This window comes from Rhea pennata, chromosome 1 (assembly GCF_028389875.1).
Source record: "Rhea pennata isolate bPtePen1 chromosome 1, bPtePen1.pri, whole genome shotgun sequence".
NCBI lineage: Eukaryota > Metazoa > Chordata > Aves > Rheiformes > Rheidae > Rhea > Rhea pennata.
The window spans coordinates 127,337,900-127,363,029 of record NC_084663.1 but is presented as its reverse complement, the minus strand read 5'-3'; the positions used below and the strand labels follow the sequence as shown (position 1 = coordinate 127,363,029).

General features: G+C 34.8%; 1 protein-coding gene across 10 annotated transcripts in view; it reads right to left on the bottom strand.

The window, feature by feature from the left end:
- Window positions 1-25,130, bottom strand: part of DMD (dystrophin) — a 1,316,389-nt gene that overhangs the window by 818,815 nt on the left and 472,444 nt on the right. For all 10 annotated transcript variants that reach the window (XM_062600033.1, XM_062599961.1, XM_062599984.1 and 7 more), the window contains 3 exons: window positions 7,895-8,083; window positions 7,369-7,550; window positions 443-593 (listed from right to left, as the gene is read on the bottom strand). In XM_062600033.1, coding sequence (XP_062456017.1) covers window positions 443-593; window positions 7,369-7,550; window positions 7,895-8,083 — 522 coding nt within the window. The remainder of the gene's footprint in view (window positions 1-442; window positions 594-7,368; window positions 7,551-7,894; window positions 8,084-25,130) is intronic.

Sequence of the window (25,130 nt, the reverse complement as noted above, 5' to 3'; positions counted from 1 at the left end):
ACAGCACACAGGGACAAAATGCAATATGCAAAAGGAAGAAAATACTAGAACTGTAAAATCTGATATACTTTTATTTTACAGTGTAAAAAAGTATACTATCTTATATTTGTAGTACTCAATATTTCTTCTAGTAAATTTCTAGCTAATTTATAGCAAATTCATTCTTGCAAACATGAGAAAAGGAAGTAAAGAAAATGTATTTTTTATACCAGGAAAAAAGTAAGAGTTGTGATACAATTGCGATGCAAAATCTGGTTAATTGTACAAAATAATCAATGTTAAATCAAAGTTTCATATCACTGTGTTCTATTCTAATGTTAAGGGTAGATCTTTCAAAATGTCAAAAATTCACTTTTTTTGATTTTGGAAATCGTACATGAATTCAGCAAACCAGAACCTAAATATGGATTCAGCAGTAGAGTACCTAAATTCCGTAACATACCTTATGCTCTTCTACTTGTCGCTTTAGGTCCTCTAGATCTGGACCTAAGGGCTCCGAATCAATTTTCTTTGTCCTTTGCTCTGTTTTTGTCAGCCAGTCAGCTAACTGCGCTAGCTGCTGATTTTGAAGATCCATTAGAACTTTATGTAAACTGTAAAGAAAAGGAAATAATGGTTTAAATTTGTACATGAAAGAAAACGATAGGCAGAAATGTCTGCCCTGTATACTCACAATTATCCTCTTCACACTGGCAAATTGACTTTGAAGAAGAACACAGAGTAGAGACTATGCAACAATTTTACAAGGCTTACTCAAATTGTTTCCTCCAGCAAACTTAATTGAGACTTAGAAAGGCAATCTGTTCAGAGGTTTTGCTTTCAGTATTGAAACCCATTATTTCTGCTAAGATGGAAAAAAGAACATTTGGGGCATTTCAATTGTTAAATGGATGTTCATGAGGCTATAACTCAAGCTAGGATAATAAATTCTATTAAGAGGTAAATGAAAATTGGTTGAAGCTGTTTCAAATTAGTCATTGGAAATTTTTGAGTAGAAGCACAAGTACTGTGTGTAAGTTGCTGCTGTTAAAGTTTTGGCCTCTAGTTGCCTTTCTGTTAGGGCTGTTGGAAAATTTGAAATTTGCGCTCTATGATTTTTTAAAACCTGTACTCTCTACTATGAAAAACCCTCAGACAGCTCTACTTAATAGCTTCCCCAAATTATAGGCACAGGAGAGATTATTACATTTTCAGTTATTCAGTGGACAGTGCTCTAGAGAATTATGAAGGAAAGTACATTAATTTTGCTTAAGCAATGCGTTTTGATTGATCCAAAACAATCTGTCAAGAAATCCATTACAATTCCTTCACATTTCACACTTGTCATCTTTAGAAATCCTACAATTTTTAACTTTTGTTTTTCAGTAATCCAGTCAAATTATCTACTGAGATCAGGTAGAAATAATAACGTCCTTATTTCTTCTAAAGGAGTAAATTTTTTCCTACTAAACTCATCAGAAGTATTTTCAAAATAATATATAAGCTATGGTGAACAATGGAATTAAACTTTCTGTATTGCCCACCTCTCATATAACATTCAATTTATAACTTCTATTTAACAGGCAAACCCATTTTTCTCATAGATATCAAACTTGGTGAAACCACTATATGTTATAATATGTTACTTATATCTCAGGCACAACTACCGAAGCAAAAAATTACCATTAACTAATTTCAGAACTCAACTTGGATATTTGAAAATTTAAATTGAACTTTCACACTGGAGAAAACTGTCCTGTAAGTAAGACTCTAACCCACACTCCTTTAATTCCACTAGCTTCTCAGTTGGTTTCTTGTCTACTGTGACTTAGTAAAAGCAGATAGTCTCTGTCTATAACAAATATTAAACAGTGTTCCTTCTCTACTCGTTCTCATCTTTACTAAGTTTGATACTATCACTGTATTGTATTGTGTAAATGTTTAATTTAAAAAAATACAATTCTATCAAATACACTAGAGTCAAAGCACTTCAAAATACATATCTAAAAAGAAATAAATAATTTGAAATGCTGTCAGTAGAGTCAATGCATATTAGATGCAGATTAGATTACTTCGTGTTCAATTCCATTAATAAAATACAACATTTATCAACTTTATATCAAAAATTGTATACAAGAGCTTCTCTAAAGCCATTCTTCCTAAAACCAATAACAATTGATCTAGTTATGTTATCCGGGAGAAAAAGGAAAATACCTTATTAGAATGAAAATAGAAGATGTTTTCAAGATGCAAACTAAGAGAGATAGAATAAAAACTAGAATGAACACTACATATATTAAAATGGAAAGAGTATAAATATTTAAAATATTTAACTCAATATGTTAGCTTAATATAAATTTGATGCATTTAATATTACTCTGGCCACACTATTTTCAAACTAGTTGCTCAATTTGCAACACACTTTACATATCTTACAGCTGACTATTAATATATGAGAGTATGTCCCCATAAGTTCAGAAATTAATGAAAATATTGACAAAACAAGGAACAGCTATTGTAAATCATGTCACTGTTTGACCAATGTCATCTATAGTTGCCCAGTTGCATACTGATATTTCTCTGCAGAAGGGTTTTTTACATGACCAAAACATAAGTATTTTTTCTCCCACAGGCCCTGCAGAAATACACACTGGAAGAAGTGCAATGTGTGCACATAGGGAGATTGGCAACTCAAGAAATGCTTGGACAAATACAAATATTCTGTCACAGTTTTGAGGTATATGCGCAAGTAAAGCAATTATTTCTAGGCTTGCCTAAACAATTTTGGATTTTCCCAAGATAGTTTGAGTAAATTCAGAAATTTATAATTTTGAAAATTCATGTCGATCTATGCCCAAAGGAAGCACCACTTCTGTATTTTGCCAAGTATACCTAATGGTTTTCAGAAGAAAATAATCACCACAAAGGACTGCATTTGAACATGCAGATAGCTACTTTTCGAGAGACTTTCAAATTCATCTGAAAGACTACCATGATTTAACATTCGTCAACATCACACGGACATAATGCGCCGAACCTGACACCCTATTTGTAGCCTACTCATAAGTTAAGGCACATGTTAAACTTCAGTGTTTGGATCATTTGATCTTTTTACTTCGTTTTATTTCCTATGTTTCCAGCAAACAAAAAAGTGATAACACAAATGGTAAATGAGGGAAAATCTGGGATACAGAGAAAGTGTGTAAGTAGTGGACAAATGAATCCTGACAAGTACCTGGCTCTGAAGAATATATTCTACTGCAGAGCAGTGGATACAAAAAAAAAAAAAAAAAAATCAAGGCCTGCAGGCAAACACCAAGGATTTAAAGGAAAAAAAGCAGAATAGGCCAGATGAGGCAATTTTATGGAAATGCTGACTTGCAAATAAATTAAAAGAAATAAAAGTTTGTTTTGAAATAATATTTTAATTATGCCCATTTCCTGAATCATTCCTGGCTGATCTAGATGGTACTGAGATAGGATCAGTTGTCATGACTGCAACTCTGTGAAGCTGTGCTACTTTCCAGAAACCGTTTTAATTTCTAAAGACTCCAGTTAATAGTTATCGGAAGAAAAGGATTGAAGAAAATAAATCATTATAGTTAGCTGAAACTAGCTGTAAGTTCCACAGAACATGAGACATTAAAAAAAAAAAAAAAAAGAAAATTGGTTCCAAGATACCGGAAATGCTCCATTAATCCAATTCAGTAAAAGGTAGATATCAAATAGTAGTACTTTTCTAAAATATCTTTCTCAAGATTTTTTCTGGGAAGAGGGTGTCATGGATCTTAATGATATACTGAGATTTCAGTTTCTTTACTGGAAATCATTTATTAATTATTAATTATTGATCAGAATGACCAGAAGATATAGGCAGTATCTTTTCCACCCTAATCACTCTCTCTTTCTTTAAGCGGAGGAGTACAGGAGGCTGACACCCCGCCTAGCATACTCCATGGTTTGCAAGGGATTAGTTATCTCAGATCTACCTCAGTCCTTCTTCATTTTCAAGTGTGTGTTCTGTTCTCTTATTTGAAGTTCTAAACTGGGGTATTATAAATATTAAATACAATGCTTCATCCTAGAGAGAAATTTTTTTTAGCAATAAATGAAATAATATCCAAAGTGCTATGGAAAATCCACTAAAGAAAAAAGAATTTGGTTTAAAAAACAAGATATGATGAAATACTTATAAGAATATTGATATTACTCCGAAGCAAGAAACATAAACTTGAAAAATGAAATAATCATAGCTGATTCTTAAGTAGAAGAAAGTCCCTCTTTTATTCTCATTCTCCAGGTACTTTCTAGTTTTCAAATTACTTCTATAAACATCTGATAGACACTTTAGTGTCTACTTGTATACCTCAGGAGATTATTGTAATCTCTCTTTACGGTATGGCCCTCATGCCTTTCAAATAAAAAATACTTTTCCATTGAATTTAATGTGTTTTAATAGATGCAGAATTCTCCGTAAAGGGGCAAATTGTGTAGGTTTTTCTCTCCAGTGGTTCATTTATCACTCTGAGATGCTTTACTGTATAGAATCCTATTTAGGCAGGAAAAGAAATGAAAAATCCTGTTTTTCCTTCAGCATGTTAATGTATTGCTACAGGAGTCAAATGTTTTCAATACATAGTGAATACAAGGTAAATCCCATTTGTGCTGCTTTTATACAATAGCATTGCAGTGTCCCAAACTTCCTCTGATATTCAGACATCCTAAACCACTTTTTCAAATCTGGAATCTCTTTCATAGTATCCTTTAAATCTTTCTACTGTATATTTAATCTCTTGCTTTTGTTTCCCCTGCAGCATATGCTGCTTTTTCTTACATTTCCTATTGCCCCTACTACAGAGGTCAGACAGCCTTGTTCTCATCTTCACAAATTCCATCTCTCTGTCTGGATAAAGATGTCACTGGATTACAGCAACATGCTCAAAAGATTACAGTTTAAACTGAAGCAAAAGACAGATCTTCAGAGTTTAAATATGCTAACCCAGAAATACGCTATGCAATGAATGATATGAAAGCAGTTCAAGTTTATATCCTCTACTTGTTATTTAAAACACTGGTTTTGACCCAATAGGTCAAAATTAGCCTTCTCTGAGTACATCACTCTGGAGAAAGTTTATTTTGCTCTAACCCAAATTTCATGGAATTAATCACACTTAATTTCTTGTATAAGGATTTAAATAGTAGCACAACGTTCTTTGTGAAGTTTCTATCACTTTTTATTTTATGTTTCCTTGATTTCATATTACTCAGATACTATGTACTTCAGAATATACTAGAGTTCCTGGGCATTGACCTATAGCTGCATCTGGGAGATAATTTAACAGAGTCAAAGAAGGTATTTTGGTAGATATAGTACAACTCACAGAGATGAGACTGCTCTTTGCATGTGCTGAATTAAATGAAAATAAAAATAGCAAATAAAAATTGCCTACAGCAAAGTATCATGGATTTTTATTCTCAGATAAAATGGTACAGCTGGAGGAAGATAATTTGAGAGACATCTGAAATCTAGCAACGATTTTAGAGACTCTCAAAGTAAGACATGTAAGATTATAACAAATAAAAGTACAAAAACAACAGCTCAATACCCAGTAGCAATCAGAAAGAAAATCAAACATTTGGAATTACTAAGAACATATAACAAAAAGGAGGGCATTCTTATGTGATTATACAAAGCTCTGGTTTGCCCTTAATACAGAGTGTGATTCTGGTCCTCTTGCAAAGTAGAACTGGAAAAAGATCAGAGAAAAAGGCAATATAGATAATCAAAGATATGGAAAAACTTCCATATGAGGAATCAGGCTCATAATCTTCAGTCTGGAAAAGAGGTGACATATATATTCGGAGAAACGGAGGAAGAATGCACTGCTGACCATCACTTCTGATATAGTAACTAGAGGGAATCAATTAAACTAGCAGAAACCAGATTAAAACAAAGAGAGGCCATTCTTCAAAAAAGAAATAGTTTTTACTGGAGAAGAAGCCTGTGGAATTCATTGCTAAAAGATGTCAAGGATGCTGAATAGTTTACACAAGATCAAGGAGAAACGGTATAAATAGATAGAAGAAAAATCAATGGCAGGTTACCAAACACACAAAACTACTTCCATCTCAGCAAGACCCCTCAGCTGAAAACAGCTGGAGGTTGTGAGAGTACTACAGAGAACTCTGTAATAAAAGACAAGCCCTACTAGATCAGTGCAATGGCCCACAGAGCCCAATATTCAGTCTCCAGCAATGGTGACAGGAAATGAAGAAATGCTGGTTCAGCAAATGATGCACCTCCCTTAAAACTTGTCCTTTTCTCATTCTGTTACAGGCAGGACAATGGGCTAAGACCTTTGCCCTGACCACCAAAGAAATTCAGCTTTCTGTTAAAATCACAAAAATGCAAAAGAACTTGTTCTCCAACCATACTGAAGGAGCCAGCAGAGTTGCTCACTTAGGACTTGCATATTGTGATTTTCTGAGAGAAAAATTAAGGTCTCAGTGGAAAGATTTTAATGAAGACTCTCTTGAAGTCTTGAAGCAATGCAATAACATTTACTGTTAATTCTTTTCTAACGGGGAACATGCATTATTGCATGTTCTTATTACAGTTTATTTTAAATTTACATTATAAGAATAATCTAAAGATTTCTGTGCAAGTAGTCTATTCAGTATTGCACTTTAAGTAACTCCTACACACGGTAAGTGACTGTATATATCAACAAAGACAGTGTACTATATAGATAATCAATGACACATTCTCTCTCTGAATGCCACTTTCTCACAAATAGAATTAGAATTAGTTTTACAATTTTAACTACTGAAACAGACAGCATCATATCAAGCATCATGCACTTTTAGTTATTACACATTTCCTGTGAGAAATCACAATAAATGTAGGGCTTGCACTTTTTCTGAGTAGTGTAATTTGCTCTCAGAACACTCTTATGACAACATTTACTGGTAAGGTAAGCTTCCACTTACTATAACTTTTATTCGATCATATATGGATCATATTTTATAGGTTTTAAAGATTTGTTTCCCTTTTCCATTGGTATCTCAGTAAAGATCATCTACATGGTAGTTTTATCACACAACATTGTGTGATACTTGCTGAAATAATCAGAAAAGTGATGTAGGTTACATAAATTTTGGTAGAAACAGTATTAGCGTCCAAGTTGTTGATAGTGCTGAGCCGTGCAGCTTCCAGTCTCAAAACAATCTGCAAGTTTAGACGTCAATATATATTAAATTTTGGGATAAAAAAGATCTGAGATTGAGTCTAATTCAGAGTGAAGTGGAACAAAATCAGGACTGTTCGCCAAACTCAGTGCTGTTCCAGTCCAATTCCATATAAAATACTTTCTCTGATGTATTACTTACTTGCTCTGTTTTTCCATACTGGCTACCCTGAGACTTTCCCATCGAGAATTAAGTAGATTCATTTGTTCTTGGATTTCATTTTCTTCATCATCTGAAAGCTTTCCAAGTGTTAGAAGTTGACTTCCAACTTGCAAAACATTGCCAACACGTCCTTGGTGAGCTGTTAATTCCATCATAAAACCCTGACAATAAGAAGAAATCCCTATTTTAAGTTCAATTCTTTGGAAGAAAAGAATAGACTTTGGAGAAATATTCAATTAAGCCACTTTCCAAAACTGATTTTCAAATTTGCTTTTTATTTTTCTGCCCTCCACCCCAAACCTTGCAACACAAAACAAGAATAAACATTTTGACTTTTTGCATACAATAGTCTCTAATACCATCTTTAAATTCTCCAAATCAAGATTAAAATGCAAGGAAAAGGAATGAAAATAACCTAGTAATATTTTTTTTGTTTTACAATTCTGACTTAAACATAGCATACAAGCAAATGCAGGACTACTGAAAGATTAGTATAACTATATACCTCATGGGTGTGAAACTGTTCTTTAACAACTTCTACATCATTGGATATATCTCCTTGTGCTTGTAATGCATCTTCAGCAGAGAGAAGCCATGTGAGTACTTCTTCTAAAGCAGTTTGGTAGTTGTCAAGGTCCATTTCTGACCCCATCAGTGAGGTGCTAAATGTCCTTTCTTCAACAGTTTCTAAAATCTGATCAAAATGGAAGTTTTAGAGCAATGCAAGCAGCATCTATTCCAACATATCTACAGAGGAGCAAATAGAATGCCATTGTCTTGTTATAAACCAGCAATTATTAAAAAAAAAAAAAAAAAAACTCAAAAGGCTAATGAGTGGGAGGGCTCATTAGTATAAAAGTTATAACAAAAATCAGCCAAGGTTGAGGGAAATAACAAAACTCAAAGTAAATTAGATATTTTACATCAAAAATCAAAATTCCTAGCAAATATTCCAAATGGTGACAATATCTAAATTGTACCTGTAGAGTGTTATTATGCTTGTTTCTCAATAAATACTCTAATTATTCATTTTTAGTTTACTATTTCTCATTTAAATACTCCCTCCTAGAAATGAAGGAGAAATATTTATTTTCCACAGCAGCTAGCAAAACCACATCACCAAAAAAAGCAGTAAGTTCCATGTTGACATTGCAGAGAAATTAATGCAAATGCCATGCAGAAAGGAAAAACAATCCTTTATACTACAAGCCATGCTAGAATTGAACAATCCACAGACCCCCATTTTCTTAATACCATGCTATAAAACTGAAAAAGGTCAGAAATCCCATATCAAACCATATTTTTTTAATAAAAATAGAAAAAAAATACTGTTCATTTCTCTTCCCATATGGGCTACTCTCACACTCATTCCTTAGCAGCTAAATGACTTTAATAAGCACAGGATTCACACTCAGAAATCAATAATAATTTATTGATCACTGCAATAACAGATTATTGGGACAAAATAAACAAGAAACAGGCTTGCTACAGAAAATATCACCCTGTAAATTTGTCAACAAGTTCTAAAGAAGTTTAATTTGCTAGGAAGTTAGTATAAAACCTAAACATTTACATAAAAATGTTTATGTCTTTATTGAAAGTGATACCAAGGTATTTTAATGATTTGTTGGTTGACAGAAATTGTTCCTACTGATGCACTTGTGTCAGTAAAATAGTCAGAGAAGCATGTAAAGCCTTGCACCACAGTTTAGTACAGAAGATGGAAGTTTATTAATATAACTAACATCAGGATGTGTAATATATGCAATATGATTGCTCAGAATGAAATTCTCCATCTTGATCACAATAAATTCATTCTGAATTGTATGGATCTAATAATCACATGCAACTAATGTGAATCCCACTGTCACATGCGAGCTAAAACAGCAACGATAACTTCATTGCTACTTATGCATGAAAAACAATGCTCCACAAATAAATCCAGAACAGGAAAGCTGTTGAAATTATCTTTTTAAAAATTTTTTAAACGGAGCACTGTCTTATAGCATAAATAATAAAGCATAGAGAATGCCTAACATATATTCCTGTTGCGTAAATGATTATCTAAACTGTGTCCAACTCTTGATTTTAGGTATTGACAATATAGTAAGAAGTTACACAACTATATTACATTTTTGGAGCAGCACCATTTTTTGTAGTATTTAATCTACTATGTAAAGGTATTACTTAATCACTGTTTTTGCACATGTAATGATTCTCTTCTTTCTATGACACTACTGTAAAGAATATACACACTTCATATGTGATAATTTGGAATAAAATAGATGCTGTAGCAGCTGAGTGAGATGAGGAATAGCATGTTTGCAGAGATCTGCGATGATCTCTGTCAGTTATATGAAAATGCTTCATCTGAAAATACTTTTTTCTATATTGGAATGAAAACATTCTCCTATGGATATGATCACGATTGAACAGTTCTCAGATACTGAGGCCTAATAAAGCCTACTTTTGTCTTATCTTTGTGCATTTCAGGCATATGAAAGGGTAGCAGTCAGAGAATAACCGCCAGAAGCCACAGTATTAGTAGTACCTTGTTATTCTAGAGTGTACTGACCATGTAGAGTATTTGTACTTGGATTTGACAGTGACACATGCAGGGAGCATCTGGAATCTTTAAATGAATTTAAGCTAACCATTCTCATTGATGTCATTGATGGAATCAAGCCATATCTACACACTTTGAAAACTGGGCTGAACTTCCTTCTGCATCTTTAATCACATCAGTTGTTAACAAGACAAAATAGGGAAGCAACGACCAGGCATCTTTGATCTGAATCAGAACTAGCAGAGAATATTCACATTGTGAAAAGCCTACAAGTGTAAGACACTTTTAAAATGTATTTTGGAGTCAACAGTTGGTTTTGACTTGACAAAACTCACATAAACATTATTTTAGCTCTACTATTACACTATATCTTCACTACTGCAATCAGTGCTGTTAGCTCTCTGAAGGACAAATGTGCATCTTTCATTGCCCTGTGTACACAATGAAAACTAACTACTTAAAGCAGCAGTAATTCAGACTGTGCTATGTAGTCATTGACCATTATTTTGTTGCAGGTGAAAGAAACTTGTTGTGTGGAGCCAGCGCTAAACCAATCACTTCAATATGATCTGAAAACCTTTATGGATTACAGATCCATCCCTCTAATTCACATGTCATGAGGCAAGGCTGAATATAGCAGGAGGAGGACTGGCAGATGACTGTTCTTTCTACAACATCCCCATCAAAAACCAAAATTTCTGTTGGCTCAGCTCTAGACACAACATCAAACACTAAGCTAAATATTCACATCTCAAGTGGACAGCTACTGAACTAACCCCTGTGAGTGCCCTATGTCAGACTCTTCATATTAAAAAATCAAAAAAAATGTTAGATGTCTCAATAAAATTTTCCCTTATGTACAGATTATTCATTTCATAATGCAATCCAAATTTCAGTATGCAGACTCTAGAGCACCAAGAATAATCCACATTGAAATAATCCATGCAGTACTAGCACGAAAATCCTGAATTTTTAAAGTAATGGCTGCAGTAAAGTAAAAAAAGAAAATCAGTAAAAAAGAGTATCAGTAAAAAGAAAAGAACACTTCCTTTTAGTGTTATTTCTGAATTTGTATGAAATGTTTTCATAATTTCTAAAATATTGAAACAAAATTAGAAGTCTAAGATATTGCATGTACTACACTGAGAACAAAAACATAGAGCTATTAATTCAGATATAAATGTAACTTCTGTTTGTAACGACAATTTTTAAGAGATTAAAAAATAGTAAGTCCATGCTGAAGCTAAATTGTTGTTGTGGGGTATAACCAGAAAGAAGGAACTATCTATAGGAAAAAACCCTACTGAAATGTGCATGTAATCTCATTCTTCAATCAAAAACTATTCTATGACTTAAGAATTAGTGATTACCCAAAGTAACTGGATTGGCTGCAGCCAAAGCAAAATATCCCATTCACTTGCATACGGTGCTCTATTAAGTGACAAAGCATGCACGATACACAAGCATTTAAGGAGAAAGAAGGCCTGAACAATTCAGATGTTGGCTGAAGACTGCATCACGACCATCAGTTGAGCTCAAGGGAACTGGGAATCTATCAGCTTATGGGTATTTTGAAAACTGGTCAGCTGGGAGAATAGCCTTAGTTGTTATAAGGGCTGACCTAGAAGGAAAGAAAATACTCTGGACACAAATGTTGTGGTCTCAGATGTCCCTTCCCCTTGCTGCAGCATGTAGAAGAAACATACCTAGGTGAAAAGATCGTAATGTGAATGTTTATGCACTGCATCCTTTTCTGTTGGGGAAGGCGCATTCTGGTAAGAGCGGATGACCTCATGGACACCTAAGCTTTAATTTCAAGCGTAAGGAGAGAAAATAAAAGGCTTGTGATCTTAGAAGTCTGGAGAACCAGGCACACTTGGTCTGCTGGAGGAACCGACTCGCAGAGCTGAAAGGATGGGCTTGTGGCTGCTTCAGGGTGCGGAACGGGGGAAGGAAGGGCTCCGCTCCTGCTGTTGTGTTATGTTCCTGCAGGGAGAAGTTGCAGTGCACATGTGTTACTCTATTCTACAAGAATGCTAGTATTAGCTCATAAAGACTATTTCTGAGTTTTAGAAATCAGTTTAGCAGTTTCAGAAATTAGCAGTAAACACTTCGGGTCCATTCTAGCATTTTTATTTTCCTCCTTCAGAAACTGCCCTCATCTCACTATAAAAGGTGTAGAATCAGGCTTTAAATATTTACAGCCTTGAAATTCAGCAGCATCAACTTATACATAATCTGTATATCCATATATATACTTTAGTAAAGGCAATTTAAGTCCAGTATAGTTTTCTCATTTTTGAAAATTTCCCTTGCAGGATTATAGCCTTAAATAGTAACACGCATTAATGACCTTCTAATCATTCCTCTTAGCAGGTGGGACTGATACCACTGCCTATCCTTTCACTTGCTCCAAGTCTCTCATTACAAAATCATATTTTATGCTTCTTTAAAATTGTCAAATTATGACTGTACAGGCTAAAATGTTCTCTTCAAGAATTAATACTGTACATTTTTTAACAGATAATTTCAGTCAGAATAGTTCAGGCATTTCTGGGAATAAAACTAAGATACGCTGTCTAGATATTTGAGAGTATAATATTGACCATTCTCTTGTTGTAAATGAGGCTAGCATTTTCATCTTATTAAGGATTTCAAATGCTGCCTTCATGAATGAAAAGCTCTTGGGTCAAGGAGATGGGTTTTTCCATTCACATGGAAAATCTGCCTAGATTTGGCTTTATCATAAATCCGAAAAACTGAAGCTTTGGTTGCTCAGTTGAGACAGTCTAGACTTTAGTACCTGCTTTTTCCGGTGACCCCGTTTCCTCTAGCAATGCTTCCACCTGGATGAATTGGCCTATCCTTGCAACTGCTCTTTTCAGATGCAGGAGACTATTAGCTCAAGACAACTCAGTTGAGTGATGTATGTCAAGAGGGAAAAATCCAGAGCTAGACAGTGTGGCTGAAAGTAGTTTACAAAAAACAGCAAAGAAAATGCTTGAACAACTGCCAGGAAAGGAGAGAAGGAAATTAGTCTCTTTTTCTCCATATATTAGGCGTAACTGGTACAAAGACCGATAGCAGTAAAGGAAAATTGGGCACCTAGCGATGGAGAGACTAGAGGCTGGCTGAGATCAACTGAAAGCTAGTGAAAAGCTTGGAAGCAGTTGAATGAGATGACTAAGGAATGAACTGAGACTGGGAACTGGATAGGTACGATAGTATTAAGAGCTGAGTGACAGTGACGGAGGCTGCTGGATGCCTGGAATAACTGGTCACCTGGAATAATAGAATTTTCTAACAATTTAAAAGCCGTATCATTTTATACATATAGTCAAACAGTGCTTTACAAAATATGTCAGGATTTTTTTCTTAGCATGTTTTCTCTCATACTTGAAATAAATATCAAAGCTGGTTTTTCATAGTAGCAGCTTGACCCTTTTTTATGCCTGCCAAAGCATATTCATTTTATTAACTTTCTAGGAAAACTTTTTTTGTCCTATGCTTATCTAAATGTTTTAATTTTATTGATTTTTTTTTATCCTGACTGTAAAATGTATTGCTATTTGAAGTATTACTGATGATGACAAGACCTACAGCACTTGCCTCTCTAAAGAGGGCACTTTCCATTCAAGCAATTATGAATCATGGCTCCAAACCGTAATATGATTTGACGTAGATGCATTAAATCAACTGGTTGTGATTGAATTGCAGTATTTTCACCATTTAAATTATGATTTTTTGTTGTTAAAATGCCTACTCTACCCATCATTTTTCATTGCTTCATTTTTCTGATTCCAGCACAAGACCCTTTCTAATGGACATTATTTTTCAAGGGCTGTCACTTAGTGCAGTACCCTGTGAGATCATCTAGTCTCTAAATAACGCACAAGTAAGAATATTCTTCACATAATAGAAGCGGAAATTTTCATCCTAACAATACCTTTTCCAGTGTTATCTAATGAATCTTCACAGAACTCTCTGATAATCCTTGTCAACACTGATAAACAGTAACAGGGGTCCTGCAAGTATATCATACTTCAAGAAACCTCAACTCTGCTCCCAGCAGTGCTACAGCTAGGTGAGTAACCTTCAGATCAGCTGATTCCTCTCTTTTGAAAAATATCTATTGTTTGAATCTTGCCTAAAAAACAGTGGAAATGTAATTTGATCCATTGATGATAATTATTCCACTGTTAAGTTTAAGTTATTATGCACTCTGTTTCATGTGGTCACATCAGAAAGAATTCAGAATGGAGAATAATATAAGATTCATTTTTATTATCATTTAAAAAGTGCAACTTCTAATGCAATGAAGGCTTCAGTAACAGCTACTTTAAAATAGACCATTCTCAGGGAGACCTTTTAAATGTTCTATGTTAATAATAATGACACATTTTTAAAACCTCCATAAATAGAAAAGCTGTTAAAATGCATAAACAGGAGAATGGGATCGAGACAGGTGAATTATGTCTTAGCTAGAGGAAATATAAAAGTATTGAATTATTTCTTTAACATGTCATAATGGGAACCTAGAAAAAATGCAGATTCTACTCCTCTTCTATCCAATGACAGGCAGACAAATTGAAAAATACAGACATCAAAAGCTCTTTTGCTGAAATAAGCCTGCAGATTTCAAAATTAAGACTACAGAAATGCAGGTCAAGAGTAAAAAGAATAAAAAGTAAAAATCATATATTTATTCATTTTCAGATGTACTTCATTCTAAATTCTATAATTTCACAGTTCAAGCAATTATGAAAACTTACCTCCAATTTTATTGCTCCATCATTCTGGAGGGTAAAGTAGCCTTCTCTTTTCACCATCCTATTTAGTTGTTGCTATCTCTTCTGTTTCTTTATTTTACATCCTCTCTCTCTTCTGCTCTTGCTATCACCAAAATCAATGTTATCCCATGGCATCTTTTGTTCTATTACATCAGTCATCTGACTATCGTATTTGCTCTCCTTGCTCACCTTTATGTCTCTCCTACATGTACCTAACAGAAAAATAACTTTGACAGTTCACTTGCACACAGTTGTTCCCACCTTCCTTATTACCTTCACTAGCTTCTAATTTTCTTCAATTTTTCAGATATTTAAACCTTGTACTCACCCTGTAAGACTTCTGCAATTCTCGAGCTACCTACATAGTGTTCCTTTTCCTATTATCACCTTCCCTGAGGGCTCTTCTCTGCCGAAGCTATTCCTTTCTACCCCTTTTCCAAAGACAAATGTGCTTTTCTTCCATGTCTGAAAATCAGTTCTCAAGCCTGTTTCCATACTGTTTCACGATCTTTTAAAACAGTTATTCTCAATGACTACTTTAAGAATATTTACCCACTCACCCCACACAATGCTCAAAGCAGTTTAATAGTTGATCAAGCTCATCCTTACACTCTACAGCATAACGGAGATGATTTTGCAAGCTTTCTGCATAATCAGCTCGTCACTGTAGGGAAGGCCATCGTGCCCTGTGAAAATGTTATATTCTAATATTGCACCTATGTAGTTAGGACCAGGCAGCTACTTATCTGCCGTGCTCACACGCGAGCTGCAAGCCACCTTTGTCTGGAGGCTTTGGGGCCACGTGTGACGGACATTAGTCGGGTGCCTGCTTTTTTTGCTAACAGTTACGTGACACTGCTCCGGGCACGGCCGCATTATGTGCAGCACCCTCGAATGCTTCTGCCCGCTCGGCCCCTGCACACGGGAAGCTAAATGTGTTGCACTGCTCAGCTAAATGTGGCATGTGCCAGAGGAATGGCGCAGAACCGGGAGCCTCTTGCTTAAGCGCAGACACCCAGATACTGATGGGGGAGAGGCAAGGAGCAGCCAGGCTGAGCTGCAGAGCTGAGCTGGCAGCCGTAAGGACCTGGGCATCCTCTGTAAATATTTGAGCCTTTTAAACTTTATCTCAGCCAGTGAACAAGGAAAACCCAAAGCAATCTGGATGATACAAAGAGAACGCATTTTATTATTCTTCCAGCTATCTGAGGTAGTTGAGCATAAAACAAGCAATGTTATCTAGCTGATTTGATACATGGTTCCGTTTTCTACTCTTGGAAACCTAACTCCACATTATGCTATACGATCATGTTATAATGCCACTATATATTTTATATGTAAAGGAAGACGGGCAGAATGAAGACTATTCTACCGTCTTTGGCCAGAATTAGCAACCTTCTACTTCTGAGTAGAACAGAACAAACAGCAATCAACCAGCTGTAGTAATGTCTACTGAATTATGGTAAAGTCTCCAAATCATTCACTATCTCTTAAAATTTCTACCTGTAAAGTGAGAGTGTTTCCTGCTTTTTTTTAATACTGTCCTTGCAATCTGATAAAGTTGTTTTCTGATTTTTTAATTTTATTACAGAATATACTCTTGCAAAATGCTAACACTCTCTTTTTGTCTGTAATTCCATCAACAGCTGCTGAAACTGAAACCTATAAATCCTGTCTTGGCTAGATTCTTGCTTATTCTTCCATCAGGAGAATGGACATAGGATTTAAGAGAAGTACAACTTAACTAAAAAAAGAATTAAAAAGCCAAATGCTGCAGCCCCCCAGCTGCCTTGATAGGAGGTCTAGCAATAATTACCATTGCAAATCCATCAGCAAATCAACATAACATTTTGCATAATTAGGTAAGTAATATGATCCATGCTACCGCACTTGCTAGAGCTGCTACAACTTTTCTTGCTCATCAAATCCCCTGAATAAATGGAATCCAGTAGTGTCAACAGTAGCCTATTCAAGGACTTTAATTAAAGGCTCATGAAATGACAATGCAGAGGACAGCAGCCATCCACTTCTGCATATGGAGAACCTGAATGAAGAAAAAACCTCCCGTGATTTGAAAGAATACATATCACTGTTCTGAAGACTAGCTGATAATTTTGATCTTAATTAACTGGTGAGAATAAAGGAATACCTGTTAGCAAACGTAATAAAATACAGAAAGAATATTGCCTCATGTAAGAAATTGTCTTGATCACTTGACTCAATTTCTCTGAAGGGATTGTGAGGAAAAGTTACATGAAAGACTATGAAGGAGCACAAATACAGCAGTTTTAATGGCAGAAAGTATTTAAAAATAGACTTGAGCCTCATTCAGTGCATGGAAAGCACAGTACTCAATAAGGTTCTAATTAATATTATATTTTACAGTTGTTCAGTGTGTAAACCTAAATCCTTGTCTCACTGAGCTCTTTTTTCAATCTTAATTTTTATACAGCGCTTTTCAGTAATTAATAGGGTTTTTTCCAGTAGTCCCAAAACATCATCAGCATCCATATATTCCCTCTTTAGATGTACTGGAACAAAGGACAAAGTATACATTAGTTCAAGTTAACTGATTCGAGTTATGTAAGGCCTGATTAGTCAGGGTCCTAAACAGTATTTTACTAGTTCAAAGTGTACTTCCCAGGGAATCCATCTGTACCCAGTCGCCCAGTGCTTCATCAGTTTAGATCTCAACCTCTCACATAACACACACACAAACTCAGGAACATCGCTGAAAGGTTACTTTGCTCAGACACAAGCGTCTGTGGTTAAGGTAAAGGATATTTCCGAGCAGCACTGAGCTGTTCTAACCCATGAAGCCATCCTTCTGCAATCCCTCGCTCCTTCACTTGACACCTTTCACGAAAGCATACAGCTGCGGTGCCAACCGACGGAGAACAGAGGTGTGCAATGGGTCAGGACAGCTAGTTCCTGCAGTAGGCAGGAAAGGGAGAAAGGAACCGAGGCCTCGCAGCAGGGAGATCCCTCCCTCGTTACATGTGATGGAAACCATCCTGCAGTGGGCAGTTCTGGTAGAGCTTGAGGTGTCCTCTCTGCCTTTTAACTTCTGCAACAAGCAAAACAGTGTTCCTTAAAGGCAAGGCTTCTTTATCACACAGCTTTTAGAACAGGTTCCTTCTGCTCACTGGAAGATATAAGGCTACCAGTTCTGTAATTCAAAACTCTGTCATCATGTATCTACATAAGAGACCAAATTTATGATATTTCAGGCAACCTGAATTCTCTTATTTCTCCACTCCTAGGCAGCTGACCTTAATAATACTCCTTTAACAGAGGTAAACCTCTGTTTTATACATGTGATTTCCAGAGACTTGAGAAGAAAAGAAGAAAGACAAAGCCTGTTTTCAAAAGAGGAATTCCATCTCCAGTGGTAGCTACATGGACAACACAAGCTGGTTTGGGAGATACTCTAATAGCAGGAAACAGTGAGGTGCATAAATTCTGCACTCCATCATGGTCTGTGAAGGGGAAAACAAGCCTTTTTGACAAAATATCATTTTTGAGTCACCTACTTGAAACCACCTATTCTCAGCTTTATCTATTCATTGTCATTGACCCTTCCATTTTAGATTATTTTTTCTCAGCAGATAGGACCAGATTCTACGCTCAGATCTCATACTGTGCCTCCACATCCATAGTTACTGCTATTAAAATCTAAGCATATCCTGAAAGTAGGGAAATTTATAATTCTTCAGAGATTTATAATTTGGATAAATTTGAGCCCTTTCCTGAAACAACTATCCCCTGACCAACTTAAAATGCGTGGAAGAGGAGGGAGGTGCAAGAGCTTTTGAAGAAAACAACAATTACATTTTGTAGTATAGACACAATAGTTCATTGCTCCCTCGTCTGATCTTCAGTAACAGACAAATTGCTTTCACTGAAATTTTTAGCTCGGCATGAGGCAAACAGACATGATCGATAACATTTCCCCAAAACTGCTATATTTTGGTAACATTATGAATACTTAGTAGTTTCACTATAAACAGCATAAGAACTTGGGGCAGAAGAATTACACATGCACTGGCAGCATTCCCAGGCTGTCTACAGTAGATACCTTTCCCCAGGAAGAAGTTAAAACACTTGCTTTTCTGAAGCGTCTTGTATGTGGCTACACATTTGCTTGCTTTAAGCAATGTAAGCAGAGAAAAAGATATTTTGCAGTCACCTTTGCTAGAGTTAATATAGTAAAGGTCGCAAGATATTGACAGATGTAAAGAAGCTAGTGGAAAGTGCAGAAACACATACATAAAGTTTAATTTTCTATTTGAATTAACTGTTGTCTATACTGTTGGAGATGTTCAGAATTAAGAATTCATGAAAAAGTACTACTTTCTATCAAGGTCTCCTCCCTCAAGTCAAACTCCAAATTATCAGTCATAGTAGTAGATGTGGAACAAAAATTCTGAATCATAAAGAACAGAAGACAAAATACCTTTAACCAGGAAGTTTAAACATGCAGTCTTTGCAAAACTTGCAAGTATATAAATCTTACTTGGTATGTCCTGTAACCTGCATTGCATTTATATTTATTTTCCAAATCTTTTGACTAGCAAAAGCAACTAATTAAGAAGTATATTTAACCTCAAATATATCATAGCCATAACCTATATTGTTTTCTACTACATGAAAATGATGACATAAGATTACGCAGGACCAAAGATCATTTTTCAGGTTAATTTAATCACTACAGCCATCTGCTGATCCTACTATTTTTTGTAGTAAAACATGACAGCTCTTTTCAGGATCTTCATTAAAAATCATTTAGTCCTCAAATAATAATATTTAACTCTAAAATGCATTTTATATATTAAATTTAATGTCTAGCAGTTGAATAAAGCAATGCAGAGCTTTAATTTAAAATGTAACATTATAACATTGCTGGGGTTGATATAAATCAGTATATTAAAGCACATCATACAGTCAGATATTTTTTCCAGCTGTTTTAAACCATTATAATGTCAGATCCTAGAGACTCAGTTACAATAAAATAGAAAAAAAAAACACTGAAAAATAATTTTGTTGATTATTAGTTTAATTGTGGTCAGTTTCAAATGAAACTTTTCTTCCAAATTTCTTAGGGGTTTCTACTACTATATATGACCACAGTATCAAAATGCCTTCAAAATCATTAATAACAAGAGCAATTAACCATAAGGAGATGCATCTGTAAAATGACTCTTTTTTTTCTGAGGTATAAGGGCTCTGCTTGGGATCAGAGCCAATCGGTGAACATGTTAATTAGTTTCTGGGAAGCTGAGGGTGAGGACCTGAAGATTTCAGTGCACTCAATATCATGTGCTATTACAGTTGGAAGGCTTTATTAAAAAAAGGTGTTTTTTTTCAAAGTCATCTAAAACCTTAGAGAACTTAGCTCTATAGCCAAATTTGCTTGAGTAGGCTCGCACTTTGTCTATGGCTCATATGTGCTTTATCCTCATTAAACTGAAACTTTCTTATATGCATTTCAGCCTCTGATGAATTTTAAGAGGGTCTCTTTTTTTTTTTTCCAACAGAAATTATCCCAAAGAATAAATTTTCAATCTAAAATTAAAAGCAAACAAGGTTTGCTGTTGCCAAAGAGGCTTAAGTGATTTAATGTTTTTTACAAATGCTGTAGTGTGATTACCTTGCCTGGCTCTACATGTTCTGAATATTAAATCAAAGGATGAAATTGAGAAAAAATAATAACTAGTCATCAGGCAACGATATAGAAATATTTACACTTATTTTCAACAGAAAACTAAAACAAGAATTATGAAGAAGTATTTCTAGACACACAGAAAACTATATTAAATATTTGCTAAATGTTTATGGAAGTTTAAAAGCATCTGGATGGATGAATCAGATAAAAATTCATTAGCAGCTGTTAAGTATAAATATATTATCTCTGGCTCAGGAAATGCCTGAACCACAAATCACTGGTGGATAGGTGAGAATATGGAGATGCTTCAATATCTGTAATCAGTCTTACCTCTTTTCCTAGGTATCCATTACTGGTCACTACTGGAAACAGTATACAATACTTGATAAAAACTTTGTTCTCACTAATTAAAACTATCCCAATATTGCCCAGACTTACTGAAGCAGCTCTTAAATCTGTTAGTGTACATAAGCAGACATATAAGCTATTTTTATGCTCTGTCTCTTAAAACTAACTTGTCTGTTTCTGAGAAATTCTGCAAAATTCCATGATATGGAGAAGAGAACTAAAGACCTCTTGATTACAAAGAGTTATTGTACGCTTAAGTTATTATTGACTCCTTTTACCTCCCACATCTCACAATTATATTGTCATTCGGCTTTTATTTTCCTCTCAAAATAAGGGGAAACATCAACTATGAAATTAAAGAATGAATAAAAGATTTATCTTCAACAAAAATAAATGCAACTTTTTATAGTTGAAAGAATTTGTCACTGTCACCTCACTTAGTCACTGTCTAATGAAGTGCTGCATTGTGAATTCACATGTGAAAAAATAACTTTTAGGGTGATTAAGTCACATTAGGTAACCTTGAAATAATCTGTATTTTGCAGGCCAAATTTTGCAGTCAGAGGTATTTGTCCATGCATTTTTCATGCCAAAAAATTCAAGATAGTTTCTGACATAAAAGAGAAACATTATTCCATTCCCACAATTACTGTTTCAGGGGTAACGTGTTTCTATTTTATATACATGTAGTAAATACAATGAGTTAGCAAAACCCTATTATCTGTTCTCTTGCAAATACAAACTATACCCTATTGTTAGTCTGAGATGAAGAAACAGAATTATCCTAAAATAGCTACATACAAAAATACTTTAAAGACCATTACTCTCTCATGCATTTATTTTTATAGTTCACATTAAATTATACCACAGTTAACTGACTAGAATATTACACATTTATTAAGAAAGAATGTAACTGCAGTGAGGCCATTTTTGGTAATGTGACCTGAATTTAGCTTCAAGTTCTGTTAGGAGGGAATTCAGTTGATTAAAATCACTCCTCAGATGTAATTACTGATGAAGCGGGCATGAAAGCATACTTCAGGAACAACAATGCATTAGGGCTCTAATTCTATTAACAGAGACTATACACAACAGTGAGGTGTAGCTTGCACAGCTGCCACATTCTTTAACACACTTTCATGCTAATAACCCAAAGATTGTCTGTTTAAAAATAAATCAGAATTGTATAAATGCACTGTTCTCAGCTATATTCTCCTCTGCATTTTCCCCATCTTCCTCAACACTTCCTTTTTATCTTCCTCTTTCCCCTTTCCATAGTAAAAAGTAATTTTGGAATTGCTAGAATTGGAGACCTGCTGGGACTCCTTTTTTTTTTTTTCTTTTTCTCCCCATCAGTTATGACCTGATAGAACTAAATTAACTATTTTACTTCTTCAAATGAGTAGCAGAATGTTGAAACAGAATCCATACATATTTTATCAGACATTTTTGCCTGATATCCCTCATGTGAGAGAAAAGAATTACAAATGCTTTACAGATGAGATTTTGCCAAGCAATCTTATATTTCCCTTTATCATATAAAATGTACTCATTTTTAACAAAATGTCATAACACATGAATTTAAATTATATGTATTAAATCACATAGACTTTACAGTGGCCATTGTATATGATCATAGGACACTAACAAAGCCAGAAACAAGGCTGAACAATCAAAAGAGAAGTTAAAATTGGGAAAATTAGGAAGCTAAACATAAATGAGTTGTTAAACATTAGTATAAAAGCTATAAATATAGCAGATAATGAATTTGAAACTGAGTTTAAAAGAAGTAAGAGAATCAGGAGAAGAACAGAACATGGTATAGCCTAACAGAGAAAGCATTTACTTGGTATCACAGAGAAGATAGAAAAGCAATATGACTAAGAACAGATGTGAGTAGGAATAATGAAATCGGGGAAATAACAAAGCTAATTTTTAAGATCACAAAAATTAGGAAGGAAATTGAATGTACTCTGAAGAGGAATGGATAATTATAGGTAAACCAGAGAATGTTTCTAAAAAGGTAATCATATTGAAAATTGCATAATGACATAAATTGGCTGCAATAACATACTCCAAAACAAGGTCAAGAAAAGATTTATTTATTAAGAAAGGCAACTAAGCTTGTCAAAACAAAGTATAGATCGTGCAGAGGAATTCAATTCTTATTCCTCATAATTTCTGCAAAAGTAATGATGGGGGGAAACTCCACTGTAATTCCACCTAGTATACAACATGTGTTCATTAATTCACTACCACACTCTAATATTCCTTAAAATGAATACACTATTGTAGAATTTCTATTCCTTGATTGCAGTGTCAAATTTGGCAATAATTCAACCACTGAACTCCTAGTAAATTAATAGTGAGTGCTAGAACATTATACTTCCCCTGACGGTTTTCAAATAGCACATCAGCTTCCATTTAGTTGTGCGTTTCTCCTACCTTATTTTTCTGCACATAAGATTAATATCCATCTCTTCTTGATGAAATGCTTGCAGTGAAGAATATATAAAACTGAAGAATTCTTGTTTTCAGTTTAAAAAACATAATACAAACTACACATAATTAAGGTTTTATATGCATTTATATTCTTAGATTAAACCTTCACCCTAAAATGGAGACAAATATCTCAAAGTTTGCAAGTTGCAGTATCAATTGCAAATTGTTGAGTTTCTGAAAGTATCATATACACTTATGCCCACCAATATGTAGTCTTGCATTCTTAATTGCTTTAGCTTTAAGATATAAGGTTCTGCTTCTGTATACAAACTTTTATGATAGTGAAATGAGAAAATATGCCAAAATATGTGTCTCTTTTATTTCAGATAATAGCAACTAAATAATTTTTGTTGATGTGATGCATTCTTACTAAATTTTCTCTGTACAATTTCCCAGGAAACTTTTTCATCCTGAACTGTATACTGTAACATTATATAAAAATTCTTCTAATAATTCAGTCAGCAGCACTGATCTGTCAGGCTAATCCCCTACTCAAATATGAAAGAGCCCGAAGCTCATACCTTATTTTAGTTTTGAATTAGGTTAGCAATACTGTGCCATCGGATTCAAAAAACAGAAATGGCAAGAATAAATTAAATGTAACAAAAATGCAAAACCTGCAAACACTTCAAAGTGTAGCCTTTGTATAGAGTAGTCTCTTTGACTCTAAAGCATTTCTGCTCAGAAATCACAAAAAAATAGCTGGACATTCAATTCCCTGGGACTATCTGAGGTGTCAGCACTACTACTTTAAACACTTTAGCGCATTTTTAAAGTAAGTGAATAACCAGGGGTTGTGTGAACCTGGAATAGTAAAGAGTCCATATTTAGGTGTCAAGATAAGCTATGCATTGACAACCTTCTCAGTGTAAGTCTTCATTTACCAACAGAAGAGCTGCATAGTGAAAACAAGAGTAAGGAAAACTTAAAGAAATTGTTTGAAAGGCAAGCAGATAGTTTATGTATGTACGATACATGTGGCTTTTCTCTAGATAAAAACTGAAATCATCACCTGATTAAATAATGACTACTAGATGGCCACCAAATGATAACTCTCATCGCTACAGGAGCGGGCTAACCCACAGGCAAAGGGAACAATTCAGATCTGCAAATCTCAAAGACATCCCACAAAGCAGCTGGAAGTCCCTTTCTGAGTTTTGACAATGTGCTATCGATCTAGTCCTATCTCCTCGGCCCATTGCTGGCCTCTAGAAAAGATAATGTACATTAGCTGAAAGTCACTAACTTTATTAAATGAATTTTCTAGGGAAAAGTTATAAAGAAGTTTAAAGAAGAAACACAAAATAAAGACATTTTTTAAACTAGCCAGGTTTTGTGCAGAGAGACACAACACACTCTCTCTGCATAGAAATGCTATTGTACAAAAAGAAAAACAACGCAAGCTCTTCTCCTTATGTCATGTTAGAAGCCTTGAATAACTAAACTGCTTTAAATTAACACTGCACGTGCTACTCTCTCCTTAGATATGTAATACCTTTGCAACTAAGTTCACTTGTTAACGATATGAAATGTTAAGGGTATGAAACTCTAATCATGAAATGGGCTATCCTGCATAGAGTAACATCTCAACACAAATTCTGTATTACACACACAGGGAACATACTGTCTTTGCTGTTAATCCCATGACACAAGGTTAACTTCTGTCCCCTCTCTTTCGCCCCTTGCCTCACTGAGAGCTTTTGATTTGTAGCTGAAGCTGCCCCATCCCAAAGCAATGCCCCTGACACAGTCGAAGTATGTATAAAGTTTTAGTTGTGTTTCTGTGTGTGTTTAAAGGAGGATCATCTTCATAGCTTCTTGTCTCTGCTCCCTCTATAAACCCCTTCTGCCTTTTCTGGTATAGATTTTT